The 22,843-nt window shown below is 51.1% G+C and overlaps 1 protein-coding gene across 2 annotated transcripts in view; it reads left to right on the top strand.

Moving 5' to 3' along the window:
* The first annotated feature begins 3,097 nt into the window (after window positions 1–3,097).
* Window positions 3,098–22,843, top strand: part of PEMT (phosphatidylethanolamine N-methyltransferase) — a 41,661-nt gene continuing 21,915 nt past the window's right edge. Inside the window, exons 1-2 of one of the 2 annotated variants that reach the window (XM_071571282.1) lie at window positions 3,098–3,265; window positions 6,103–6,210. In XM_071571282.1, the coding sequence (XP_071427383.1) occupies window positions 3,152–3,265; window positions 6,103–6,210 (222 nt within the window). In that variant the 5' untranslated portion in view covers window positions 3,098–3,151. Of the gene's footprint in view, window positions 3,266–4,257; window positions 4,431–6,102; window positions 6,211–22,843 lie in introns of those variants that run through there. The other variant, XM_071571283.1, reaches the window with a different exon arrangement.

The raw sequence follows: 22,843 nt of genomic DNA, 5'->3' as shown, positions 1-22,843 counted from the left end.
AGCATTGAAAATCTCGTGATTAATTCTTTATGATCTGTAATAGGGGAGCTGTGTGCCAATTACTCAAGTAAATCATTCATCAGAAAATAAATAGAGCTAACCTCCAGCACAAACACTAGAGGATTTCCACCAGGATTGCAGGTCTGGATTGCAGCATCGCTTTGCTGGTGACAGTGCGTTATCTGATGGAGGACACAAGAGTAGCTGCGATTTTTCTGCTTCTCCCCAAGGTTTCAGCTCTGCACTACAACATTATTTGTTGTCCTTCACCACGCATTTCAATGCTCCATCCTTGACCTCCTGAGTTTGCAAAGGTTAAACCCACGGGGATCAGCTTTATTTCAGGGCATGTCTGAGCATGGGGACCAAGACACAGGAAAGGGGACACAAAGGAATAGGCAAAAGGCCCTAGACCTGTGCTGTGCCCATAGGACTTCTATCAGCAAGGGACAAAGCTGGAGTGGGACCAGGCAGATTGCAAGCTCAGATACGAGAAACCAAGACTGCCAGCAGAAAGTGGCCCTTCTTGGTGACCACCAAGCTCACTGGAGACAGCCAGAAGGAGGCCTGGCTCACAGGGGAGTTCATCAGCATGTCCTCCATCAGAGGATGGCAGCAAGAGTCACCCATGGAGAGTGGAAACCGTGTGTGCTCTATATCCCCCCATTTTTCTTTGTTTTTTTTTTCAGCTAGGACACCAATCCTTTGGCCTGTAAACTTTTTCCTGAGTTTATAAGGAGAGGTGACCCTCTGTGCTGGAGTTACCTGGATGCAGTTTCACAATCAATGTCCCATTTCTAAAGGAAACCTACCCAACAGCACTCCTTGCCCTGGATTTTCACATGCTGGGAATTCCTTGGGTTGCACTTGAAATGCTCCTGAGAAAATTGCATCTTGCTGAGCTGCAGTGTCCTGCTAACACACATGCAACATCCTTGACCAGACTGATGCAACTCCATATTCACCAGTGACCTCTTGGAACCATAGTGGGATTTCAAAGGGCACTGGGGAGTTGAAGCTGAGAAGAGGCTTGGGACAGCGGAGGGCAATGCCCTCTTCCTGAGCTCAGTGCCTGAAAATGAGAGCTGGATAAAAGGCACACCAGAGGGAGAAGGGGAGGAATGGGGACACAAAGAAAAATCCAGCCCATGCAGAAAGCCCTCTTTGTCTCCTTCACAGCTGCAGGGATGTATCTAAGGTGGGATGAAGGCCAGTACAGAGGGGCCCCACTGCCACAAACATCCCCTTTCCCTCTTACATGGAAAATCCTCCTCAGACAGAGGATTTGGCAGTGGGAATGGTGTGAGAGCTCAAGAGAGATGGTGGTAGGACACTGGGTCCTGCAGCACATGCCTTCACTGGGGTGACAGGGCAGACGTGTCCATGACAGCCAGTGAGACAGCTCATCCTTCCTCACCACCCATCCCTCCCTCCATCCCTCAGCCAGACCCATTCCTCCTCCCTCTGTGCCACAACATCCTCGTCCTTTCCCAGCTGGCAGCACTAGCATCACCAGGACATCTTTCCCTTGCATCCAGGAGGACAGTTTGGAGGTTTTTCCCTGCTAATTCCCTCCCGGAAGGGACTTTACCACCTCACATATCACAGCCATCATTGCTTTCCCCAACATGTCCCCATCACCCTTCCTGCTGCTCCCAGCACCCAGCTGGTGGGAACTCACAGAACAAACATCCTCCCACCTGCTCCCACAGCCCAGCCTGGGAGATGGCAGAGGCGATAATTACACACTTGGCACAGCAGAATTATTCAGCGGAGGGAGAAGAGGCCGGAAGCAGCTGGAGCTCATCCATGGGCAACGCTGCTCCCACCCACAGTGCCCCGATGTGTGCTTCACCCCAAACCAGCCCAGTTTATGCTGGGATTGTGTTCGACAGGCCCTGTGTGAGCACCCCGAGTGACTGTGCAGGTGGGGAGGAAGGGGTGGGTGTGTTGGCACAGTGTTTGGAGCAGCCAAACCAAGGAAAGGCAGTTTCCTGTGGAGCTGAACTGGGATCCCCTGGGTCTGCTGAAGTGTATCCTCCAAGGATGTCATTTTCCTGGGGAGGGCTTCATAGGAGCCATCAGTCATGTAAGCTCTCAGTGCCTGTCAGGGCATGAGCACTTGGACATCCCATCCCTTTCCCACTCCCACGAGGTCTCTGGGAAGGACACTTGCAGCTCATTCACACCAAATTCTTTTCTGAAGAAAATTTATTTCCTTGTTAAGCAGGGTCTGCAAAAGCAGAGACCCTCAGAGGTCTGCAGGAATGATACTACCTGGTTTCCCAGGCACAAGCGGGTCCAGGACTGCAGCCTATGAGGTGCATCAATCACAAACATCTCAGACAGAAGCTAAGAACAGAAATAGTATGAGTAATAAAAGTAACTGGCTGAAGGGAGAAGGCTGCAATGAACTGTCCTTAAAATACATCCATTGGTGGCTATACATCTTGTCCTTGAATTAGTAGTATCAGTCAAGCACTGGTTAATTTCCAGTGCCAGGGAGCCACTGGAGTTCTTTCCCAACTCCTGGCTCCTGTGTAAGTGCTGAACGGGGCAGGGCAGGGCAGGGGCAAGGAATGGGCAAGAGTCATGGAATCGTGGAATCCCAGAATGGTTTGGCTTGGAAGACCCTAGAGACCACTTCATTCCACCACCCTGCCATGGGCAGGGACACCTTCCACTAGCCCAGGTTGCTCCAGCCTGGCCTTGAACACCTCAAGGGATGGAGCAGCCACAGCTTCTCTGGGCAAAAGGGGTCGAGCAGAGGCCAGCGGGGGACAGGCATGGACGGGCAGGGGGTGGGCAGGGACGAGCAGGGCTGGCATTGCCTATCTGCCCCCGCAGCAGCGGTGGCTCCGGGGCTGTCCCACTCTCCCTCCCAGTCTCGGCAGCGCGGGGGGCCCATCCCGCTCCCGTTCCCGTTCCCTCAGCGGGCAGGGCCGCAGCGCAGGCCGGGCCGCCCCGCTCCTCCCGCCGCGGCCGGACACGCTTCCGCTCCCGCAGCAGGGGCGGCCGGGCCGCGGCGCGGTCAGTGCTGTGCCCTTCTCGCAGGGCCCGGCGCGGCCTCGGCCCCGGCCCCGGCCCCGGCTCCTCCCGGCGGGGCGGGCCCGCAGCTCCGGCAGCGCCGCCGCGGGCCCCGCGCTCGGCCATGGCGGGGCGGCCCGGGCCGGGCGCGGGGCGGCGGGAGGCGGCGGCGGCGGGCGGGGCCCGGCGCTTCCCACGGGAGTGCTGCGAGGGGCTGGGCGGCCTGGACTACGGCCAGGTACCGGCGGGGCGGGCCGGGCCGCGGCGGGCGGGAGGGCGGCCCGGGAAGGGCTCGGCGCGGGGAGCCCGCGGGGGGATCCGCCCCGTCCCGTCCCGTCCCGTCCCGCCGTTGCTGCCGCTGGGCTTGGCAGGGCCGCGGGCAGCGACCCCCGCGCTGTGCCCGCAGGTGCGGCAGCCCCGGGGCCGCTCGGGACCCCGTGCCCCACGTGCACCTGCTGCCCTTCCGTTTCTGGTTCCACCCGAGCCATTCTCCGGCCACACAGCACGGACAGCACCGACCCCGCGCAGGAGGCCCGCGATGGCCTAACCAGGTGGCCGTGGAGCTTTTGTTTGGGTGCCCATGCAGCTCTCACCTGTGTGCCCATGCAGCTCTTGTTTGGGTGCCCGTGCTGTTCTCAGGTGCCCATGCAGCTGTTGTTTGGGTGCCCATGCAGCTCTCACCTGGGTGCCCGTGCTGTTCTCAGCTAGGTGCCCATGCAGCTCGTGTTTGGGTGTCTGTGCTGTTTTAACTCCAGTGCCCATGCTGCTCTCACCCAGGCACCCATGCAACTTTCATTTAGGTGCCCATCCAGGTCTCACCTGACTGCCCATGCAGCTTGTGCCCAGGTACTTGTGCTGCTCTCACCCAGGTGCCTGTGAAACTCCTGGTTGGATGCCTGTGCAGCTCTCACCTTGGGTGTCTGTACAGCTGTCACCCAGGTGCCCATTTATCTCTCACCCAGGTGCCCCTGCAGCTCTTGTTTGAATGCCTGTGCAGCTCTCACCCAGGTGCCCAGGCAGCTCTCACTTGTATGCCCATGTAGGGACATACATATGTACCCATGCAGCTCTCATATGGGTACCTGTGCAGGTCTCATCCAGGTACCCATACTTCTCTCATCCAGGTCCCCATATATCTCTCACCCAGGTGCCCTTGCTGCTCCCAGCCTCCCTGACTCTGGGGCTGTGGACAAACGGGCAGTGCTTGCCACGGTCATTGATTCCTGTCGGGGAGGAGGGGGCAAAGTTGAATGTTCTGTGCCTGTTACGTGGCTGTCCCAGCTGCTGGCAGAGACAGCTCATCCCATTAGGGCTCCCCTTTCATCCCGAAAAGCACACACCAGGCACAGGCCAATCTGCCTCCCTCTGGCAGCTGCGAATTTCGTTGTTGAGAAGCAGAAAAGGTGAGTGTAATGTTAACGATGTTGCCAGCCAGGAGTTAGTAGGTCAAGAAGCTTTTGTTCAGCCCGTGCTAACGGTGTGCTCAGCACCGTACAAAACGAGAGGAAAGAAGCTGTCCTGGTCCCACAGGATCGCAATTGAAGAGGGATTAGACAGTTTGGCCCCAGTGCCAGCAGCTGTCTGGGTGCTCTTGTTATAGCTTGATAGTTTGAAGGGATGAGTTCTGGTGGCAAAGGGCTGCTTGGGGGTGAAGGGAGGGAAGGAAAGGCTGCCGAGGGTGGGAATAGGGGGAGACAGGTCCAGATGAAGCCTTGGGGGCTGTTCCCATTGTTCCTTGCCAGCACCCGTGTCCCCAGGGTTCAGATGAAAGAGCCTGGGGCAGCTGGGGTGGTGATGGTGTGAAGGGAGCTGCAGACCCCCATGAGGATTCTCCCTTTTCTTCCCTGTGGCTGTAAGGCCTTTGCTCCTGCACTTTGCACTGTGGGTGGTCATGGCTGGGCAGGAGGCACTTGGAGCAACTGTGTGCCCTGGGCCAGCACAGGAGCTGTTCCCACAGCCTTTTCTCTGGGCTAGAAGAGACACTGGATTTACTAGCCCCTCTCTAAGAATTACACTGTAGCTCTGGTTCTTTCCAAGAACCTTTGAGGAGCCAGTGGGAATTTCTTTCCCAGATGGGTGAGGTGGAGCCAATGCCTTTTTGAGCCATTCTGTCCCTGGCATCCAAAGGACTTGCAAACACAGCTGTGTTGGGGAAGCAAAAACCTTCCACATCTCGATGTTGTCTTTGATTTTGTTTCAAGCAAGGGAAGGGCTTGGGCTGGACTGTTTTGTCTTTTGTTTTCAAAGTTTTGGCACAAAAACCCCACCAGTGCTGGCTGTTTTTCATCAAATACCAGCACAGGAAGAGGGTGTGAGGAGGGAGAAGCAGCATAGCTTACTGCACGTTAAAATGCTGACAATGTCAGGGAGCCATCCTGGGAATAATAGCTCTTTCTTAAAAGGAGAACAGTGAGTTTTAAGAGTTTTATATTGTTGTCATTAAGACAAGAAATCCTTTTGCAGCTTCTTATAATGCAAATACATCCCCCCTCTCTGTAGAGGGGGTTTACATCACTCTTGCTTTATGAAGACAAGTTTAAGACTGGCACAGTTCATTGCTGGGAGTTTACATGCAGATCAGCATCCCTGGGACCGTGCTCTGTCCCCAGGGACATCGAGGTGCTGTGGGGGGTGCTCCCTTTCCTGAAGCATACTTGGGTTGGCAGCTGCCCTATAAGACTCATCCTCAGAGCAGCAGTGTCATTGCAGTGCCTGTGTCCTTCTGGGCACTGCTGTGAGCGTGGGGCTCCTGGAGAGCCCACTGTCCCTGGGGTTTGGAGGGGAAGGCTTGGAGAAGCCTGTGTCCTTCTGGGCACTTCTGTGAGTGTGGGGTTCCTGGAGAGCCCACTGTCCCTGGGGTTTGGAGGGGAAGGCTTGGAGAAGTCTCCATCCTTCTGGGCTTTGCACTGACACAGTGCTTGGCAAGCCATAATGTGTTGCTTTGGGCCATTAAAAGATTCATCCACTCTTGGGACAGCTGATGGGTTTGGTTTGAGGTGAAATGCCCCATATTTGGGTGTCATGACCAGTGTCCCATGGGAACCTGCACTCCAGTAGCCATGTCTCCTTCCCCAGGTGGATGTGGCAGCCATGGCACGGCTCTTTGGCTACGTGGATGTGACTGACAGTGGCTTCATTGTGGCTGTGCTCTCCATCGCCTTCAACCCGCTCTTCTGGAACGTGGTAAGAGCTGCCTGCACTCCAGCTGCTCCTTCACTCTCAGCCTTCCTTTTCCAGCTTTCTTTGGGATGTGCTTTGGGAGGAAAACCTCTTTTAGGGAAGTCTGCTGGGCTGGGTGTGGGGAACAGTGCTCAATTAGACATTAGAAGTGAGTGAGCAAGGAGCTGTGGTGCAGACCGAGCTCCTGCAGCTGGAGGGGACCATGAGAGTTGTCACAGAGGACATGAAAGTGGGAGCCAGGGCAGAATAAAGCAGGAGTTGAGTCTGGGAGAGAGGGCCATCACACCCATCCTTCAGCCACACCTCCCATCCAGCAGCCAAGCACTGGTCACCACTGGAACTGAGCATAAACAGCATTAACCCCCCTTTGAGAAGGGGCTGCACGGCATTCATTGCCTACTGCTTCCCCTTGAAATATGTTGGAAGCTGTTTGTGTGGATGGCAAGAAGTAAAAACACTCAGCCAAAAGTTAACCTGAAGAAAATTTCTCCTCCATCATGCTGGCAAAGGCTGACAAAGAGCTGCAGGGTTGTCAGCAAACCAGCTCTAAGGGGAGCAGGGTAGCTGTGTGTGGGTGATGTTCACTGCATCTGTGGAGGCCACAGTGCTTTGGGAATCATGGCTGGAAGAGTCTCCCCTGCCCTGTACCACTGTGGTTTGCTGTGTCCCTGCAAGAGCAGCAGGAATCATTTCCTGCCCTGTTTCAGAGCATTGCAGAGCCAATGTGCCAAGCAGGAAGCCCAGGCTGACTGCAGGACAGGGTGACTCCCACCCCACAGCACCCTCAGCAGCACAGCTGAGGTGTGGGGTGAAATGTCCCTGCCAGCACTCATGGGAATGGGATATCATTTCAGCCATGATTCTCAAATCTGCCCACCAAACCTCCCTGCAGGGATTCTCTCCCTGGGAAATTCTCCTTAAAAAGGTCTTATTTTTCCAGAGGGGGAGGACTCATGTCTCTCTGAGCGCGGGGGCTCTTGAGATTGTCTCATGCTGGGCTTTGGAAAAGCGAGGCTCTCCTGGCTGTGAGTCACTTTGGAAAACTCTGTCAGAGCTCTTTGTTGCAGCCTCCCTAATTTTTCATGCAACTCGTTATTAAACAGTCTCACGGTGTCTGAAATGCGAGCTGGAATATGCCACATTATTTCGACTGCAGAGTCATCATTTAGCATAAAGAATCAATGAACAAGAAGATTCGGGATGTGGTCTCTGGGGGGAGAGACTGGCTCCGTCGAGAAACTGCATGAAAGGGAAAGGAAAAAAGTACTTTATTAGCATCTGCTGCTGCGCCTGTGACTCGTGGGGTGCCTGCAGCTTGGGAAATAGCGTTGCTTTTTGTATCTGGAGTTTGGCTGCTGTTAAAGGACAGGGAAAGCTGATGTAACAGTAGGAAGCTCGTTGCTCCTCGTTGCTATTGTCCCCTCTCAGTGACTGGAGAGTGGTGCCGTTGGCAGCAGGTGGCACTCCAAGCCAGACGTGCAGGGCTGCAACTTGGGAGCAGGAGGGATCTCGGTGTGGGTTTGAGTAACCAGCCTGAGCTGGGTATTGGGGAAAGCTTTGGGGAGGTGGCATTCCACATTTCCCCAGCTGTAACAGGCCGGTGGCTCTCGCAGTCCGTGTGCCTCCATCCATTGGTGCTCTGCCCAAGTCCCCAAGCATCGACTTGGTATTTTCAGTCCCAATGTGTGGCTCACATCAGACACTTCTGGAATGCTCTTGCAGGGGGTCTGTGGGTGCTGTAGACCTAAACAAGCCCCCCACATCCCCGTTGGGTGCATTTCAGCAAGAGTGGCCCCAGCCATCCCTGATTTTCTCTGACTTGCTTCCTTTACTTCCTCATCCTTTTCTCCATGTGATCAGTGTCCCCTGCCTGCACTCAGCCAGCAGCTTTCTTTCCCTGCATCCCTGCACAGAGTCCCTCTGTCCTTGGATATTTGAGTTCCTTCCCAGCAGCTGAGATCTCTTCTGCATCTGAATTACTCTGGGTTTCCAAGAGCTTAAGTGCAAAGACTGAATTTCTGCGCAGTGCCAAGCACTCTCTGTTCAATAAGTAATGTGGGACTGTGGTCAAAATCCCTTCTGTGCATGAAATTCCTGATTTGGATAGAAAGTGGGTGGGGATGGATTGACTGAATTCAGTGTCTTAATTCCCTCTTTCTGCTGAAATCCTGCCAGATCTGCCTCTTCCAAAGTTTGGCACCAGGTTATCCTTGCTATGCAGTGCCTCTTAATAAATTGGTGGGGAAACCCTGACTCTGTGTGGTGCTTGGGTCATGGAGAGCTGCATATCAAGGCCTCCAGCATAGCAAGGTGGCCTGGCAAGCACCAGGCATGTTTCTTTGGGATAAAACCTGCAGAGTGTGGGGATGAAGCACAAACTCTGAAGGCTATGGAGGAGCATGGCTCCAGAGAAAAACCTGATGCCTGTCAGGTCGATGGATGTACTTTGGCTAAGAGAGCAATTTCAAGGACCAGAGCCTAAGTGGGGCAATTTGCAGACTCCAGCTGGGCTGTGCTGATGCTCCCTCCTGTTCTCCACAGGGGAGAAAAGCTCTTCCAAAAAGGCCTCAGGACTCCCCTTTCCCACCCTCCTCCCTGCAGGCATGTGCAGGAGGGTACCATGAATGTCTCCCCAGGGCTGTCCTCTGCATTTCCCCACCAAACCCAGGGCTTGCACCCCTTTTTCTCCTTTCATGCCCTCCATGTATGTTAAAATCCCATCCTTCCCTAGGCAGCCCCCAGGTTATTTTGGCCACAGCACAGCTTGGATGTGTTCCTGCACTATTCTCTGTTTTTTCCCTTTTTTTGCCTCTCCTCCTGCTGTCTCTGCTTTCCCACCTGCCGTTGCTGTTATGAAAGAAACTGCTGTGAGCAGTGGTCCTGCATGAGGCAGGAATGCAGGTGAGGTCCCAAACGGCAGCAGTGGAGCTGTTTTGGGAATGAAATCACTTAAAACTCCCCAAAGGTGTTCAGTGCAGCTGGGAGCCCTGAGCTAATGTGGGGCTGTAGAGGGTCACCCGACAAGGAGCAGTCACATCTCTGGAGCTGTGCCATAAAATGTTAATGAGGCCTGTGCAGCAGGAACTTCAATAAATCCCATCTGTGTCTGGAAAGCCACAGAACCATGGGAGAACCTTCCCATCCCTTGGTAACTAAGGAAGGTATTAAATACCAACTCCTCAGGGACAAACATTTTGAAATCAGGAGAGACAGATAACCTGCATGCAGGAGGCTTTAAAGAGCTGGCTGAGCCTTGTCACAGGGGGACTTTTCTAGAAAGCTGGAAGGTTTCTGTCACTCTCAGTAGCAACCAGGCATAGCCATGAGGCCACTAGTCTGACGTCCATCACCACGTAAGTGAGTTTCAAGTGGGGAGTGCATCCATCAGCAATCTTTTCTTGATTTGAGCCTCTTAAAAATTTTGGTCTGGCGTCACAGACCAATTTAGAAATGGCTCATCTTCAGCTGCTGCTCCAGAGCTCGCTTCTCCCATCACCTCCAGTCACCCCCTTGAGACACCCATGTGCCCACAGGAATCTGCAGGGTGAAACCTCAAATGTCACAGTTAGGAACAGGCTTGGCGTAATTTAGCATGATTTTAAGAAAAATAGACCCCATCAGACAGCAATTTTATTTTTCAAGGTTGCAGCTTTTCCTGTTCAGGGTAACAAGATCTCTGTTCTAGACCTCTGTCAAGCGTTTAAGCTGCATGAGGTTTTGATTAAAGAAGTAGTAGTTGCACAGGGACCTGGGCTGACAACGCCTGGCTCCTGATGGATGCGTATCTCTTGGTTCATTTATTTTTAATTTCCCATCCTTTTCTCCTTCTTTGGAGATTGGAGAAATCTGCCAAGTGGGTAAGAAGTGCTTGTGCTGGCAGGGAGGGGAGAGATTGCAGACACTGGCAGCCTGATTTCACCTACCTCTGACCACTTCTTGCTAAACTCGGAGGAAGGTGCCTGGCCCAAAACCTCCCCACGCTGCTGGGAAGCAGCTGGAAGCTCAGAAGTTGCTGGGATTCAGACCTCAGTGAGCCAAACTCTGAGAAACCTTTTGAGGACAGGAGAAAAAAGCCTTATCCTGGGGGATTTCAGCAGCTCTTACTTCCTGTCTTACAGAAGGGAAGGATTGAGCAGTGGCTTGATGATGGTGTGTCAGCACCTCGCTGGGGAAATGGAATTGCAGGGTATGAAATAGCTGTGTGAGGGCTGAGATGGCAGCAGGGAGTACACCTCAGTTAGCTGAAGTTTACAGCATTCAGAATGAATGAGTTGGAGGTGATTTAATGTTTATTTCTGGCCTTCAGGTTCTGTAAGCCTGCAAGATATTTGTGGGCTCCCCTGCAAACCCCTGCCTGCTTACAGCTGTGGGGGAGAGCAGAAATCAGCCCTCAACCCGCTCCTGGAAAGTGCTTTTAGACCCCATCACAGAAGCCACGGCACAGCGGCGATGATTATCTGCTTATAACAGATGCCAGATCAATAGCAGGGCTTCAAGCTATGCTGCAAGGCAATTGACTGCAGAAAGTGTTTCTTTATTGGGGTAAAGCTGGGCTTGCAACGAGGCTCAGATTTGCTCTTACATCTCCGGTCTTAAAATGTCACCACCAGCTCTGATGCCTTTCATCCTTTGTGCAGGGGGAGAACGCACATTATTCATAATTGGACTCTCTACCAGGCAGCAATAGCCATTTTCATTTCCTACAATGCCTGAGAAAGAGTGAGGATTTGCCCTTCTTTTTTTTTCCCCCTCTCCCAAACAGCATTTAGTGGCAATTTTATTCCAAGTGACTTGGTAATGCTTTTGCTCAGGCAGTGAGGGCTTTGCAGCGATGCTGTAATGCGTGTGGTGAGTGGATGGCATCGATTCTCCAGCTGTCTCATAACAGAGTGAGTCCTGGCTGGGTGTGTAACACCACCAGCCCTGTTTGTCTCCTAAATTTAGCTTTTCCAGCGTGTCAGCACCGCTGTGAGCCACATAACAAGCACCAAAACTGGGTCGCACCCTCCAGTGGGCTGGCTGAAATGGCACAATTAGGAGTGCTGGCACCTTGAGGGACAGCCACATCCTTCATCCCAGCACCACTTCCCGCAGCCTCCCAGCTGGAGCTGGTAGTGTTTTCATCTAAATCCTCTTGAAGAAGCTGTGCAATATATTTTTATGATGTCCTTGCAGGCTGGGCTGCCTGAGATGGGGGAAATCATGGGGCCCAGCCTGGCCAGGCAGCTGAGCTGAGATGCTTCATCTGTGTGTTGAGCCAGGCACGGTCTCAGCCTTTAGGACTCCAGGCAAGGTGGTGACAATCCTTCCAACAGCTGCCCACCCACTGTGCATGGGTACCTGCCAAGACAGGCTGTGCTTGGGCAGCTGAGCCATTTCTGTGCCTGTTCCTAGCATGAATTTGGGATCCAGCTGGTGTGCAACGTGCCTGCTCAGCATTTCTCAAAACCAAGGTCAGAATATGTCTCTCACCTCACAGCTGACCTGAAAAGCGACCTCCTTTTTTTAGCATCTGCAGAATGCTTCTCTGAAAAGCCAGGGTCTTTGTTGTATATACTGGACTTCTCTTGTTTAGTGTTTTAAAAATAAACTGGAGGCTGCTGGCAGCCCTGCTGGAGTAACTCAGTGCACACACAAAAGATGAAATAATATATTTAAGCCAAGAATCTTGTTTCTATATGCATCTGTAGACCCTGGAAGTTGGGAGAGGCCCTTTCTTCTCTATTCCACTCCATTCCTATCCTACCATCCTGCTGCTAAACCCTTTCACCTGCTGGTGAAGTGCTGCTCAGAGATGTTAGTCTGTGAAATGGCAAGCCTGTGGCCACCTGCATCCCACAGGACCAGGCAAAAAATGCAGCTGGAGCCAAAAAGGGCAGTGATATGATCTACCCAGAGCAGGAGGTGTGGAAGAGGTTGTCCTATGTGCCCTGGGCTTTGGCAGTGTTTGTGCATAGCCTGGGGACTGGGAGCTGCTGGAGCTCCAAGGGGAGAAACCCACTGCCATCCCTGTGACATCAGCAATCCAGGGACTGGACAGGGGCTTTCTATGTTCTGTGCCTGCCACAGTCACAGACATGAGCTGGGTGTTCTCCGGATGTGCCGTGGCGCAGACTGTTTAGCAGAAGCCTGCCCAGTTCCCAGAAGGATGGAATCTCCCAAAATAGGCAGCTTTGACGAAGAAATGCAGACACGCAGTCTGCTGGGTATTCTTGGAAGGTTATTTCCTTAAGCCTTGCTGCTGCACTCCTGTATTGATGCAATTGCATCTCCTCCATGTCTGGAGACTCACGGTGAGGATGGAGATGTTGGGGTTTCATGGATCCAGCTTGTGGCAGGGTGGTGGCAGACAGGTTTGGCACCCCAAAGAAAATGCTGCCTCATTTTCTCCCTCCCTGATGAACTCTGAGGGGACACATCTCCAGTTGCTCACATGGCAGCAGCTAATGTGTAGGGAAGTAGATTAGTAAATCAGTAAACCAAAACTTTCTCTCTTCCACCTATATGATGTCCCCAATGAGATGAGCAGCTGGAAATGGTTCTTGGCAGGAGCGTCCCACATCCCTCCTCTCCTGAGTGTGAAACCAGATAGTTCAGCACTCTGATCACAGCAGTGCTGGTTGGAAACTGGCTCCTAGTAAATATTAGGATCCTCATCTCGGTTAAAGCAAACAAGTATGTGCAGCTCCCCATGTTGTCTTACATTCCCCTTTCTAAGGCTTTAAAAACCCTGTATCCCAACCCAGGGGAAGGCTGTGTAGCCACTGCCTAATCTTTCTTTTCCCTGCCAAGCCATCTGAACCGTGTGCTTGCTCCCTGCTCAGCAGGAATGAGAGATGACTTTCTTAGGAAATGAAAAATTTGGTTGCCAGAAAAGCTGGAAACCTCAGGCCTGTGCATCTGGCATGTGGCTTCATCAAATCACCTGATCTCCCAGTGGATGTTGGGGTCAGGGAGAGGAAGGCTGGTGGGAGATCTTGATTTTCCCCCATGTCACTGAATTCATGAACCTCCATAGTGCACTATCTACTCATCTGGATTGGACAGTATCATGTTTGGCTTTTTTTCCTTGCAGAACCTTTTTTGTTCCCTGTCTTTACTCCCCCAGACCAGGATGATGTAGCTGTGGGCTTGTTCTGCGGGTCAGGATGTGTGAGCTGCTGCTTTGTCTGGCTGAAGGGCTTTGACTCGCTGTCTGTGTAGTCACATTCATTTTTGGTGTGCTTTGGAGAAAAAAAAAGGCTATGAACAGCTCACACCCCTGAAGAGGATGAAATAGAGATGGGTTTTAGCAATTTTCTATGCTTTTGGCTGTTGCAGGGAAGCCTGGCTGTCAGGGCTCCCAGAACGCCTTCGTCACCTCCTTTGTGTGGTGGGAGGTTTGCTCGTTATCTGGTTTCTGCTTCTCTTATAAAAGAAGATGTAATTGTAGCAGCTCCTTGCCATAAAAGCACAAAGACATTTTCAGAGAAGGAAGGTGTACATGCAGCTTTTATGATCCTTTACAGTACTCCTTCTGCCTACTTTTCTTGCCTCCTGCCCTTTGTCCATCATCCTCTCTGTGCCTGCCTGGTGCTCAGTGTGACCACCACTGGCTTCAACATCTTTTTTGCTGTAGAAATGCCCCTTTTAGATAGAAAAAGTTGAGCATCCTCCTCATCAGTCTTGTTGGGTGAAGAAAAGGCAGACCCCAAATCCCCCCACGCAGTCAGATGTTCCTATTCCTGCCTCTTTCCTCAGAGCTGTGAGTCCCACAACAGATGCTCAATCTACAAAATCTCAGGGAGGATTTTGAACTGGGGAAAGGAACCGTTCCATCTGTCTGTGACTGCAGAGCACACCCGTTAACACGACTGAAGTAATACAAATCCAGATCACCTTGAGGCACGTGTATCTGTTCCTATAAAAAACCAGAATGACCTCAGACGAGATACAGTATTTTTAACTATGAAGCATTCCTACTAAGTGCCTTTTCCTGTTTATTTTTACCAGGACATTGTTGTAATGACTGCAGACTTACTCATTTAATTCCTAAAACTGGAGAGCAGCAACAAATTTGTTTCATTTCGAGATTTTGTTGTACAATCATTTTCCAGAGAGTGGTGTTCTCAGAAGCCAAAGCGAGTGCATTGTCCAAACGAGGAGCATTACTTTTCTTCCTGTAGCCATTAAGCTTCAGCACTTGGTGCAGATGTGAGGGGATCCACAGCTGGAAGGACTTGCTCAGCCTCCTTTCTCCTTCTCTACATGAGCATTCTGGTAGAAATTTATGGAGCAAAGGACTGTGAGAAGGTTTGAGCACTGGATGCAAGGCTCGTGTCTGCATCCCAGCGTTGGGCTTTGAGGCTGCAGAAGGGGGAAGGAGTTGCCCTGGGATGTAGATCACAGGGTCAGAGGATGACTGTTCACTTGGCTTTTGGGTTATGTTTCTTGCGTGGAACAAATACCATGGGACACGTGGTTACACCCAACCACACCCAGAGGAACCCTGGTGCCAACACCAGCAAGGCTGAGGGGTTTGGTGGTTGTATTTAACCCTTCAGGTTGTTGCTGCCCATCGTGCCTCACGGGTTGAACATCTCATCCCCGAGCAGAGGGGAACAGAGCGCGGCTGCCGCGTTACATAAAGATCAGATTGTCCCTCTCTATTGTTGGCCGCCGAGACGGCAGCAGCATCGCAAACATGCGTGTCCTCAGTGCCGTGGGGAATGTTCCCAGGGGAGGCTTAACACGGAGTGTGGAACGTGATATATCGAGCAGGGAGAGGATGGGAGGCCCTCCAAGCTGGAATTGGTGCCTGCTTAGCGCAGCCAGTGCGACCAGTACCTCTTTTCCAACGAACTCTCACTACTCTGCGAAGGGGTATTAGATTTCTCTTGCATATTGTGCTCTGTGAGGCGTATTTATTTTCTTCTCCCCCTCCCTCCCCTGTCCCCCTCCCGTCACAGGTCCTGGGGGAGCAATGAGCGGGTACACTCTGTCCAAAGGATGGGTGTGTTGGGAGTCCTTATTAACAGACTTATTCCAGAGAATTAAACCCTAATTTCACAAAAGGGCAGCAAGAGAGCGGCTGCAGCTCTGGGAGAAGCTGAGCTTATGTGTGTTGTTTGCAAATGGCACAAGAAGTTCTGGTCCGAGCCCACTGGTCCTGATCACTGGGATATTGTGACCAAAAGAGTAATTGTTGTTTTTCTTTATTACTTAAAACAAAACTTAAAAGGAAACCAGCCATGCCTCCTCTGCTGTGCTGTTACTTGTGCCTCCGCTTGTTCTCAGTTTCAGACAGGGCTTTAAGATGTTCCTAGTCCTCTTCCACTTCATCTTTTTACAACCCTACTGCAAAATGTGCCTCTGCGACACCCGTCATTGTTTCTCCCTGAATTAATAGTTGTGTGTAATTGTGACCTGCTGCAGGACGCTGCCTTGCTCTGTTAAAAAGAGAGATGCTAATGAAGAACATTGGGTACCATATTATGGGAGAGCAAGGCTCGACTCGCCGGGACGTGGGACATGTACTTGCCGTACTGTTATTGCCAGCCTGGGCAGAAGTGGTGTTTCTGTCTCTCATCAGTCACTGGCTAATGATTGTAATTTTTACTTGCTGAGAAACTCTGGTTATAATGGACTTCATTAACGGATACATGAGATGCTACCAGACCTGCATTAGGGCGAGAGAGGGGAAGAAAACAACCCCTGTGTGGAGGCAATTTTATTATTTATCTGTAGCAGTAGAAGTGATGGAGAATTAGTGTGGGATTCGGCAGTGTGGCTAATGAGCTGGGCTGAGCTGGAATCTAAGCAAACCTATTAACGTGAGCAAACTGCAAAGTTGATGCCCAGGCCTGAAAACCCTCACATCAAACACGAGATCCAGGCAGTGTCTGGCATGACTTGGCTGCTTTGTCTTCCTCTGCATGGGGCTGGGTGGTTTTTTGCTGTTTGTTTGTCTCTTGAGAGGCTGCTGTGTGCTGTCACCCCCCCAGCCTTTCTCCATTCCCTTCTTTCCTGCCAGCTCCTTCTTACTCATACACTGGGTTTATTGGAGCTTCTGATTTAATCTTTAAAACAACAGAGCCAAAGTATTTCCACTCCCATGGGCCACAGCTGCGTGAATAATTGCCTGAGTTGAAATATTGCGGCACTCAGCCCCATTTTTTGGTTGCAGGCAGTGACACATATGCAGGTACAGCTGGTTGGGGTCATGGTGACAGAGCTAGGGGCTCACACTGGTACCCAAAGGTGTATCTGCAACTAAATACAGGTCATACAGGAGAGAAAAAAGCACCTGATGTAGCTGACATCTCCAATGTAGCTTTATATGGTCCTTTGCAATGAATCAGAGGCTGCAAGAAATGTCAGAGTTGTTAGATGACCTCAATCTCCTTTTACCTGGAGCCTGTCAAGGGTTGTCTCTGTTCAGGAACAGGATATTTCTTACATAGGATGCACTTACTGAAGATTGACCGTTTTCATCCCAGCTAGAATAACTGGTTTTTTAATCAGGCTGACCTTATTTGCAACAGCAACAGCAATTTGAACTAGAGGTTTGCAGCAACATTGAAAAGCTTTGAAAAGCAGAATAGATGCCTCATGACACAGATAAAGCTTTATCCCCACATTTAAAACCAAACCCAAGGCATTGGAGAGGATTCAGGGGGACTTGACCTCAGCACTGTGATCCACTGGGATCCAGGGCCTAATTTGGAAATAACACAGTGGAATGGAGGAGTGAAAGTAAAAGGGAACTCTTAAAAAAAGGGCATAGATGTTTTTCTTGTTATGTGGTATTTGTATTGAGTGCTTGCTAACAGTGTGGTGCAGCAAAGAGCTTGTCTTCTTAAATCGATGCCAGTTCAAACTTCGTCAGTGCTATTGTCAGATTGCTTTGTTTGGAAGTGGGTCTGTTGGGTAGACAGCCTGCCTTGGTGAAGCAGCTGTGTAGAAAACTTCAGACACTTCCCCAGCATTGCTTTTTCTAGGGTTGCATAAATATAAGCAACAAGAAAATAAATAAGCAAATACAGGATGTGAGATGGACTAATGTTCTCAGTCACTTGAAGAGACTGACACGCACCTTTTCTTCTGGGTGGTTTGGGAAGGTGCCTGCTACAGACTGCCTGAGCAAAATCCGATCTGTTTCACCCAGGGAAAATGCTCCAAGCTTCCTAAAAATGTATGAAAATATGAGGTTTGTGGTTTTCTGGATGGGAACTGTGTGCAGTGGGAAGCTGAGTGTGGGCCAAATCATCTGGGCGTGGAAGATGAAAAGAAATCCGGCAAAATTCTTCACCGTCCTGTGCATAAGATGCTCATCTGGCAGCACTTGCCTTCCCTCTGGGCTCTAGCAGAGCCCCAAATACTTGTGTACGGGCAGCCTCTGCCTTTCCCTAATCCCAGATGATTTTATTTGGTTGTATTCATGGTTTAGAGGAGCTGGGTGTGTCCCTGCTGCTCCCCATTCCCTCATTCAGCCCATGTCCCTCCCACTGCTTGGCCATCCCCACCACATCCCAGGCTGGGACTGGAAAGATCCTTTGCCATCCTGTGCTGTGCTCTGGAGAAATCATTATTTCACAAATACTTTTTCCATGGGATTTTTTAGCTGGGAGGGTTGGTTTGGGGCTGATTCCCTGTGGCTGGAGTGCATCACCCTTTCACTTCACTCTCAGGGAGCTGCTCATAAGGGCTCCCCATGCCTGCTCTCAAAATTAATTAATGCAGCTCATTCTGGGTTATTGAAATCACCTGCCTTCAGTTTCCAGCTCTTTGGACATAAATCATGAGCTCTTTGCTTTGAGGAGAAACTGTTCAGATTTCGTGTTGGAAATTGCTAGCAAATACAACCCATATTCCATGTCGTTTTTGTTTTTATTGAAGAGAAGAGGATGTGGCTCATGGAACATCAGTGGACTTGGGCTGCCTTGGCATACACTAAACAGGGACTTGTTTTCAGTGCAGCCAGCTAATCAGATCCTACTTTGGCAGATCACATAAACACAATTAGAGAAATGAAATTTTTTATCTAACTGTTTATCATGAGTGGATTCAAGGTAAAGGCTCGTATGGAGGTAATCTCAAGGGATAACTCTGAGGTAAAGCGTACCTAGTCCTTATGAAACCCTTATCTGTTTACCTGCCAGCTTGTTTTGTTTCCCCAATTCAAGGCTGTTAGCTGAGATGACCTGTGCTGTTTCAGTCCAGTTGCTTTCACTGGAAATGAGTGTAGAGAGAGTTATTTTTTAGGCTAAACCTGGTGGAGGCAGGCTGGGTTTCTTTAATGTCTTTCCACTTCAGAAGAAGTGGAGTCACTTTACTCTCCTCCCTGTGTCAAAGTGCTCAGACTGGACCCTGTTGACCCCCTTGGTGGCAGCATTCATTGGGAAAGAATGACTAGAAGAGGCACTCCAGCTTGTGTTTCATCCTCTTAACTTGTTAGTTTGTGTGGTGGGCTTTCCAGCCAGTGAGGGTTTGTCACCCTGGTTTGTCTCAACACTGCAGCTCCACAGCCAGTCCCTTGGTTTTGGAGAGGAGCCCACCCTGCTTTCTGCTTGTAGCTAGTTCTTTTCTTCAGCCCCCTAGGATGTTCTCCGTCTTTTTGAAGCGCTTTGTGTGTTCCAAACCTTCTGTTCCACTGTGAGATCCTGCAAACATGTGTTTTTTCCCTCTTTGTCACCTGGGTGTGCAGCCCCAGCGTTCCAGCTGGCTGTTCCACACCACAGTGTCCTTGCACAGCCAGTCCACACAGCGCCTTGTCTCTCCAAAACCCTGCTCCTGTTTCTTTTGGCTAGAATAAACAACAAACCCCCCATCCAGAGCCTGTGAGAGGGAATGGAAAAATCTTCCTTGCGTCAAATCGATGCCTTCCTTTCCAAACTGAAACCCTTGGCAGACGTGGATGAGCTGAGCCGTGCTGCTCGGCAGCTGTTATTGCCATGCACCAGTGGGGAAATGGGAGAGGGGGAAAACTAGCTGGGATGGCTTCCTGGTTGACCTTTTGTGGCTGAGCTGGGCCATCCCCATCTCTTGGGACATCTATCAGGTCTCTGCCCTCAAAACAGGGTGCCCAGAGCCTCCACCCTCAGCTGGAAGTCCCCACCCTGCTCCGACTCTACGTGCATGGGCACAGGCTGTCATCTGTTGTCCCCAGCACCTGTTGCTCATCATCAAACCATCTCTGGGTGCATCTTTTCTTGGGGCATTACCATGAAAAAGCCTTTACAAGCTGTGTGGGCAGTCTCTGACCTGTGTTGCCTCACAGCTCACATGAAACTGTGTTAAGACGGTGCCTGTCTCTTCTCATATCGCTTCAGTGTTTTAATTATGTGAACTGGAACCTACTGCTCCAGTACTTGGTGGGGAAACTTTGCAGAGCTTTAATCACTTGCTAAAAAGCTTTCAGGCTGCATTACCATCTCATGGCTCTCTGTAATGGAGAGCCTGTGAGTTCAGAAACCTTCAGAGAAATAACTCAGCCTCTGGATCAAGTAGTCCAGAGCTGCTTGTTTTTTTCCAGTGCAAACAGAAAGCAACCAAACAAAGTAGAGGCCATTGGGGTGCTGACAGGAGCTGGCAATCTGTGACCACCTCCCCCAGTTGGGTATTGTGCAGACAGTGGGGACTTACAGTCTCATGGTGGTCCCATGGTCACCCCAAGTGCCAGCTTCTCCTTCTGGAAAGTGTCCAGTAGGGACAGCTCAGCCTGCAGCTCTGCAATGTCAGTTTTCCATGATTTAGTGCTTGCCCTGTGGCACCCACTCCCAGCCAGGCCTGGAGCCAGTGCCCTGTGGATGGGTCCTGCACCACAGGCTGTGCCAGGAAGGATGGGGGTGATGGGCACACCAAGCAGTGCTGTGGCAGGAGGGAGGGATGGGTGGGATGAGGGCTTTGAGGAGGCTGGGGGACAGCTCAGATGGGCAGAGGTGATTCTCCCACCCTGCCAAAGGGACAGCAAGCAATGGCCCGTGGGATAAAGGCTCCTGGATGATCTGCTGGCCCCAGTGGAGGAGCACAGCTGGGAACTGGTGGTTCCTGGCATAGAAGAAGTGTTGAATAGAGGATGCAGGAGGGACTGGCCTGATAAAGAATGGAGGAGGGAAAGTACCGTGGTCTGCCATGGGTTGGAAGTCACTGACTGGCCATGTGGGTGCACAGGAGTCACCACAGCCCAGCACGCCACTGCCCACCAACCAGGCCGTGCCCATGGGATGGGTTTAGAGCCTTTGTGTGTTTAGGACACCTTCCCAGGGCCATGTTCCCACCTGGGGCTGGTCTGGTGCTCATCAGCAGCGTGGGAAAGGCAGTTCTGTGCTTTGTATCACTGGCACTGCTGTGCTTGGAACGTGACTGCGGGGAGGTGATGGCTAATTGCTGCAGCGAGTCAAGGACTGTTTAAGCAGCTAATTAATTCCTCCTAATCAGCCCTTGATCTGTTGAAAACTGCATGGCATTATCTCCTCTGCTGCAACACCTTGATAATTCCTGTCTGAATGGCCTTCACGGAGAACATATTTAAATAAACTCAATAGAGATTTCAGACAGATAGCAACTATAATTACCAGCTTGTACAAATTAAAACCGTGGTTTGTTCTGTTCTTTTTCTCCTGCCTTCGCTGCCCAGAGCTCCTGCTAATCATGTTCCTGCTGCCAGTGGCACGCTGGTCCCCGGGGCGTTTTCTGCACATGCCTTCGGAAATCCTGTGCCTGGTGCCGGGGTGTGCTGATGCTTTGGATGAGGCTGCACATGGGCACATGCCAGCCTTGTCTGGTGTCTGTCCTGTGCCAAGGGCTCAGTGCTGTTCGGAGAGCTGCAGGAACAGCCCACACACCCCACTCGGGCCTGCTATGCGTGATCATCCCCAGGACCAGTCCTGCAGTTTTCCTCCTGTGTCTCTCCTAAGGTTTGCAACCTCCTGGAAACGCAGAGTTTTTCTCATCTAGGAGGGACAAGAGCACTCAGACATTGGCTTGAGTGGTCACAGGAGTCCAGGCTGAAGCTTTCAGCCATGGTGTAGGCACATCCCTGTATCACCTTGGCAATGGATTGTCTGCACTGAGCACTGCTGGCTGCAGTAGGGCTTGAGTGCACTTCGTTAGGAGGGGTAAGGTCAGGCCACACTCATTTCCTCCACGGTCACTTGGGACAGCCAGAAAGGCTGGCTCCTCTGGCATTTGGCAAAGGTCGCCCAGCCCTGGTGCTCACATTTCCATTCCAGCTTGCTCTGCTTCCCTGTCTGCTCCTGGAAGCACCAGGGTGTGGGTGCTCAGGTCTATCTCTTAGATAAATGTATTAGCTGTGAGCAGGGTCATTTTCCAGCATCCAAGCAGTGACAGAGAGCAGAGAATGTCATTATTCTTTAATGAGGGATTACAGTGAATCAGAAAAGAAAAATGTATTTTTCATAACAAGAACAGGTCAGTGCTTCTGGTCCCTCTGGGTAAAATGAGGGTAATACCAGGTTTCCTGCCCTTTCAGCGGGTTAAAAGCCAGCTGGGGCACATCTTCCCCTGTGGGAGATGCTCTCTATCCCATACTTGAACACTGAATATTTTTATGCCAACAACTTGGCCAGGGCAGGAGCATCCCCAGAAGCGCGCAGAGCATCTCCCCAGGCAGACTCAGGATTTTGCGGGATGTGGACACAGCAGCTCTACTTTGTTCCTTGGAGGGCTGGGAAGCAGGCACTTGCCTGAACCTTCAGAATCCATCCCAGTCTCCCAGCAAGGCTATATTCACCTGCTCCTGCACAGTTTTCTTCAGATGCTGGGGTGATGGAGCAATACTGAGGACATAAAGTGACTGATTTGCATCGAGTTGCAAAATGTGCCTTGGTCCCAAACCTTTGGGTTTTCTGGTTTCATTGCCCATCTCTGGGGTGAGCCAGATATAGCAATGGAATCACATGAAGCAGCAACAAAGGCTCTAATTCAGAGCTGGGACTGAGCAATTAAAATGTAGTGTGTTCCAAAGCCAGCTTCCCTGCATGGCAGACAAAAAGAATCAATTTCCTTCAAATAAATACTAAATATTAATGAGAGGCCGTGGTCTGCCATGCACACAGAGCTGGAAAGAGCATTTCCCGTTGATCACTGTGGAAGCAGGTTCATGAGATGAAATTGCTTTTCGAATGCTTATTTGTGGCCTTTCCTGAGGTGGCTCGAGGTGGTTTGTCTACCCCAAAAAAAGAAAACTCAGAGCATTTCCATTTTCCATGCAGGTAGGCACTGGGAATGAGTGTTGGAGCTTTCATTTTTGTTTACGCACTTGCCCTGGTGTTTGGGGAGATGGCTGGGATTGGTTACGTAGAAATCAGCCCCAAATTTACGTCTAGAAGGAAGCAACTCCCTGGGAACATCAGCCAGCTGAGCCTGCCCCCGGAATGGCCTGCCAAAGGCAGAACATGGGACCCAAGAGCATCCCCAGCCTGTGCAGCCACATCTGCTCATTGATTTATTTCAATAATGAGCATTGGGGGAAACATTAAAAAATGACTTACAGCACTCACCAAGTATCCTAAAGTGAAAGCAGAGGGCTGGGAGCTTTGGAAAAGGAATTTTTTCTGTTGCTTTGACCCTTGGGTAAGTCAGGAAACTGTATTAACTCCATTTCCAAACTTGGAAGAAAAATGAAAATGCTTCT

The sequence above is a fragment of the Pithys albifrons genome, chromosome 16 (assembly GCF_047495875.1).
Source record: "Pithys albifrons albifrons isolate INPA30051 chromosome 16, PitAlb_v1, whole genome shotgun sequence".
Taxonomy (NCBI): domain Eukaryota; kingdom Metazoa; phylum Chordata; class Aves; order Passeriformes; family Thamnophilidae; genus Pithys; species Pithys albifrons.
The sequence above is the reverse complement of the archived record's forward strand: the minus strand, read 5'-3'. Positions and strand labels throughout refer to the sequence as shown.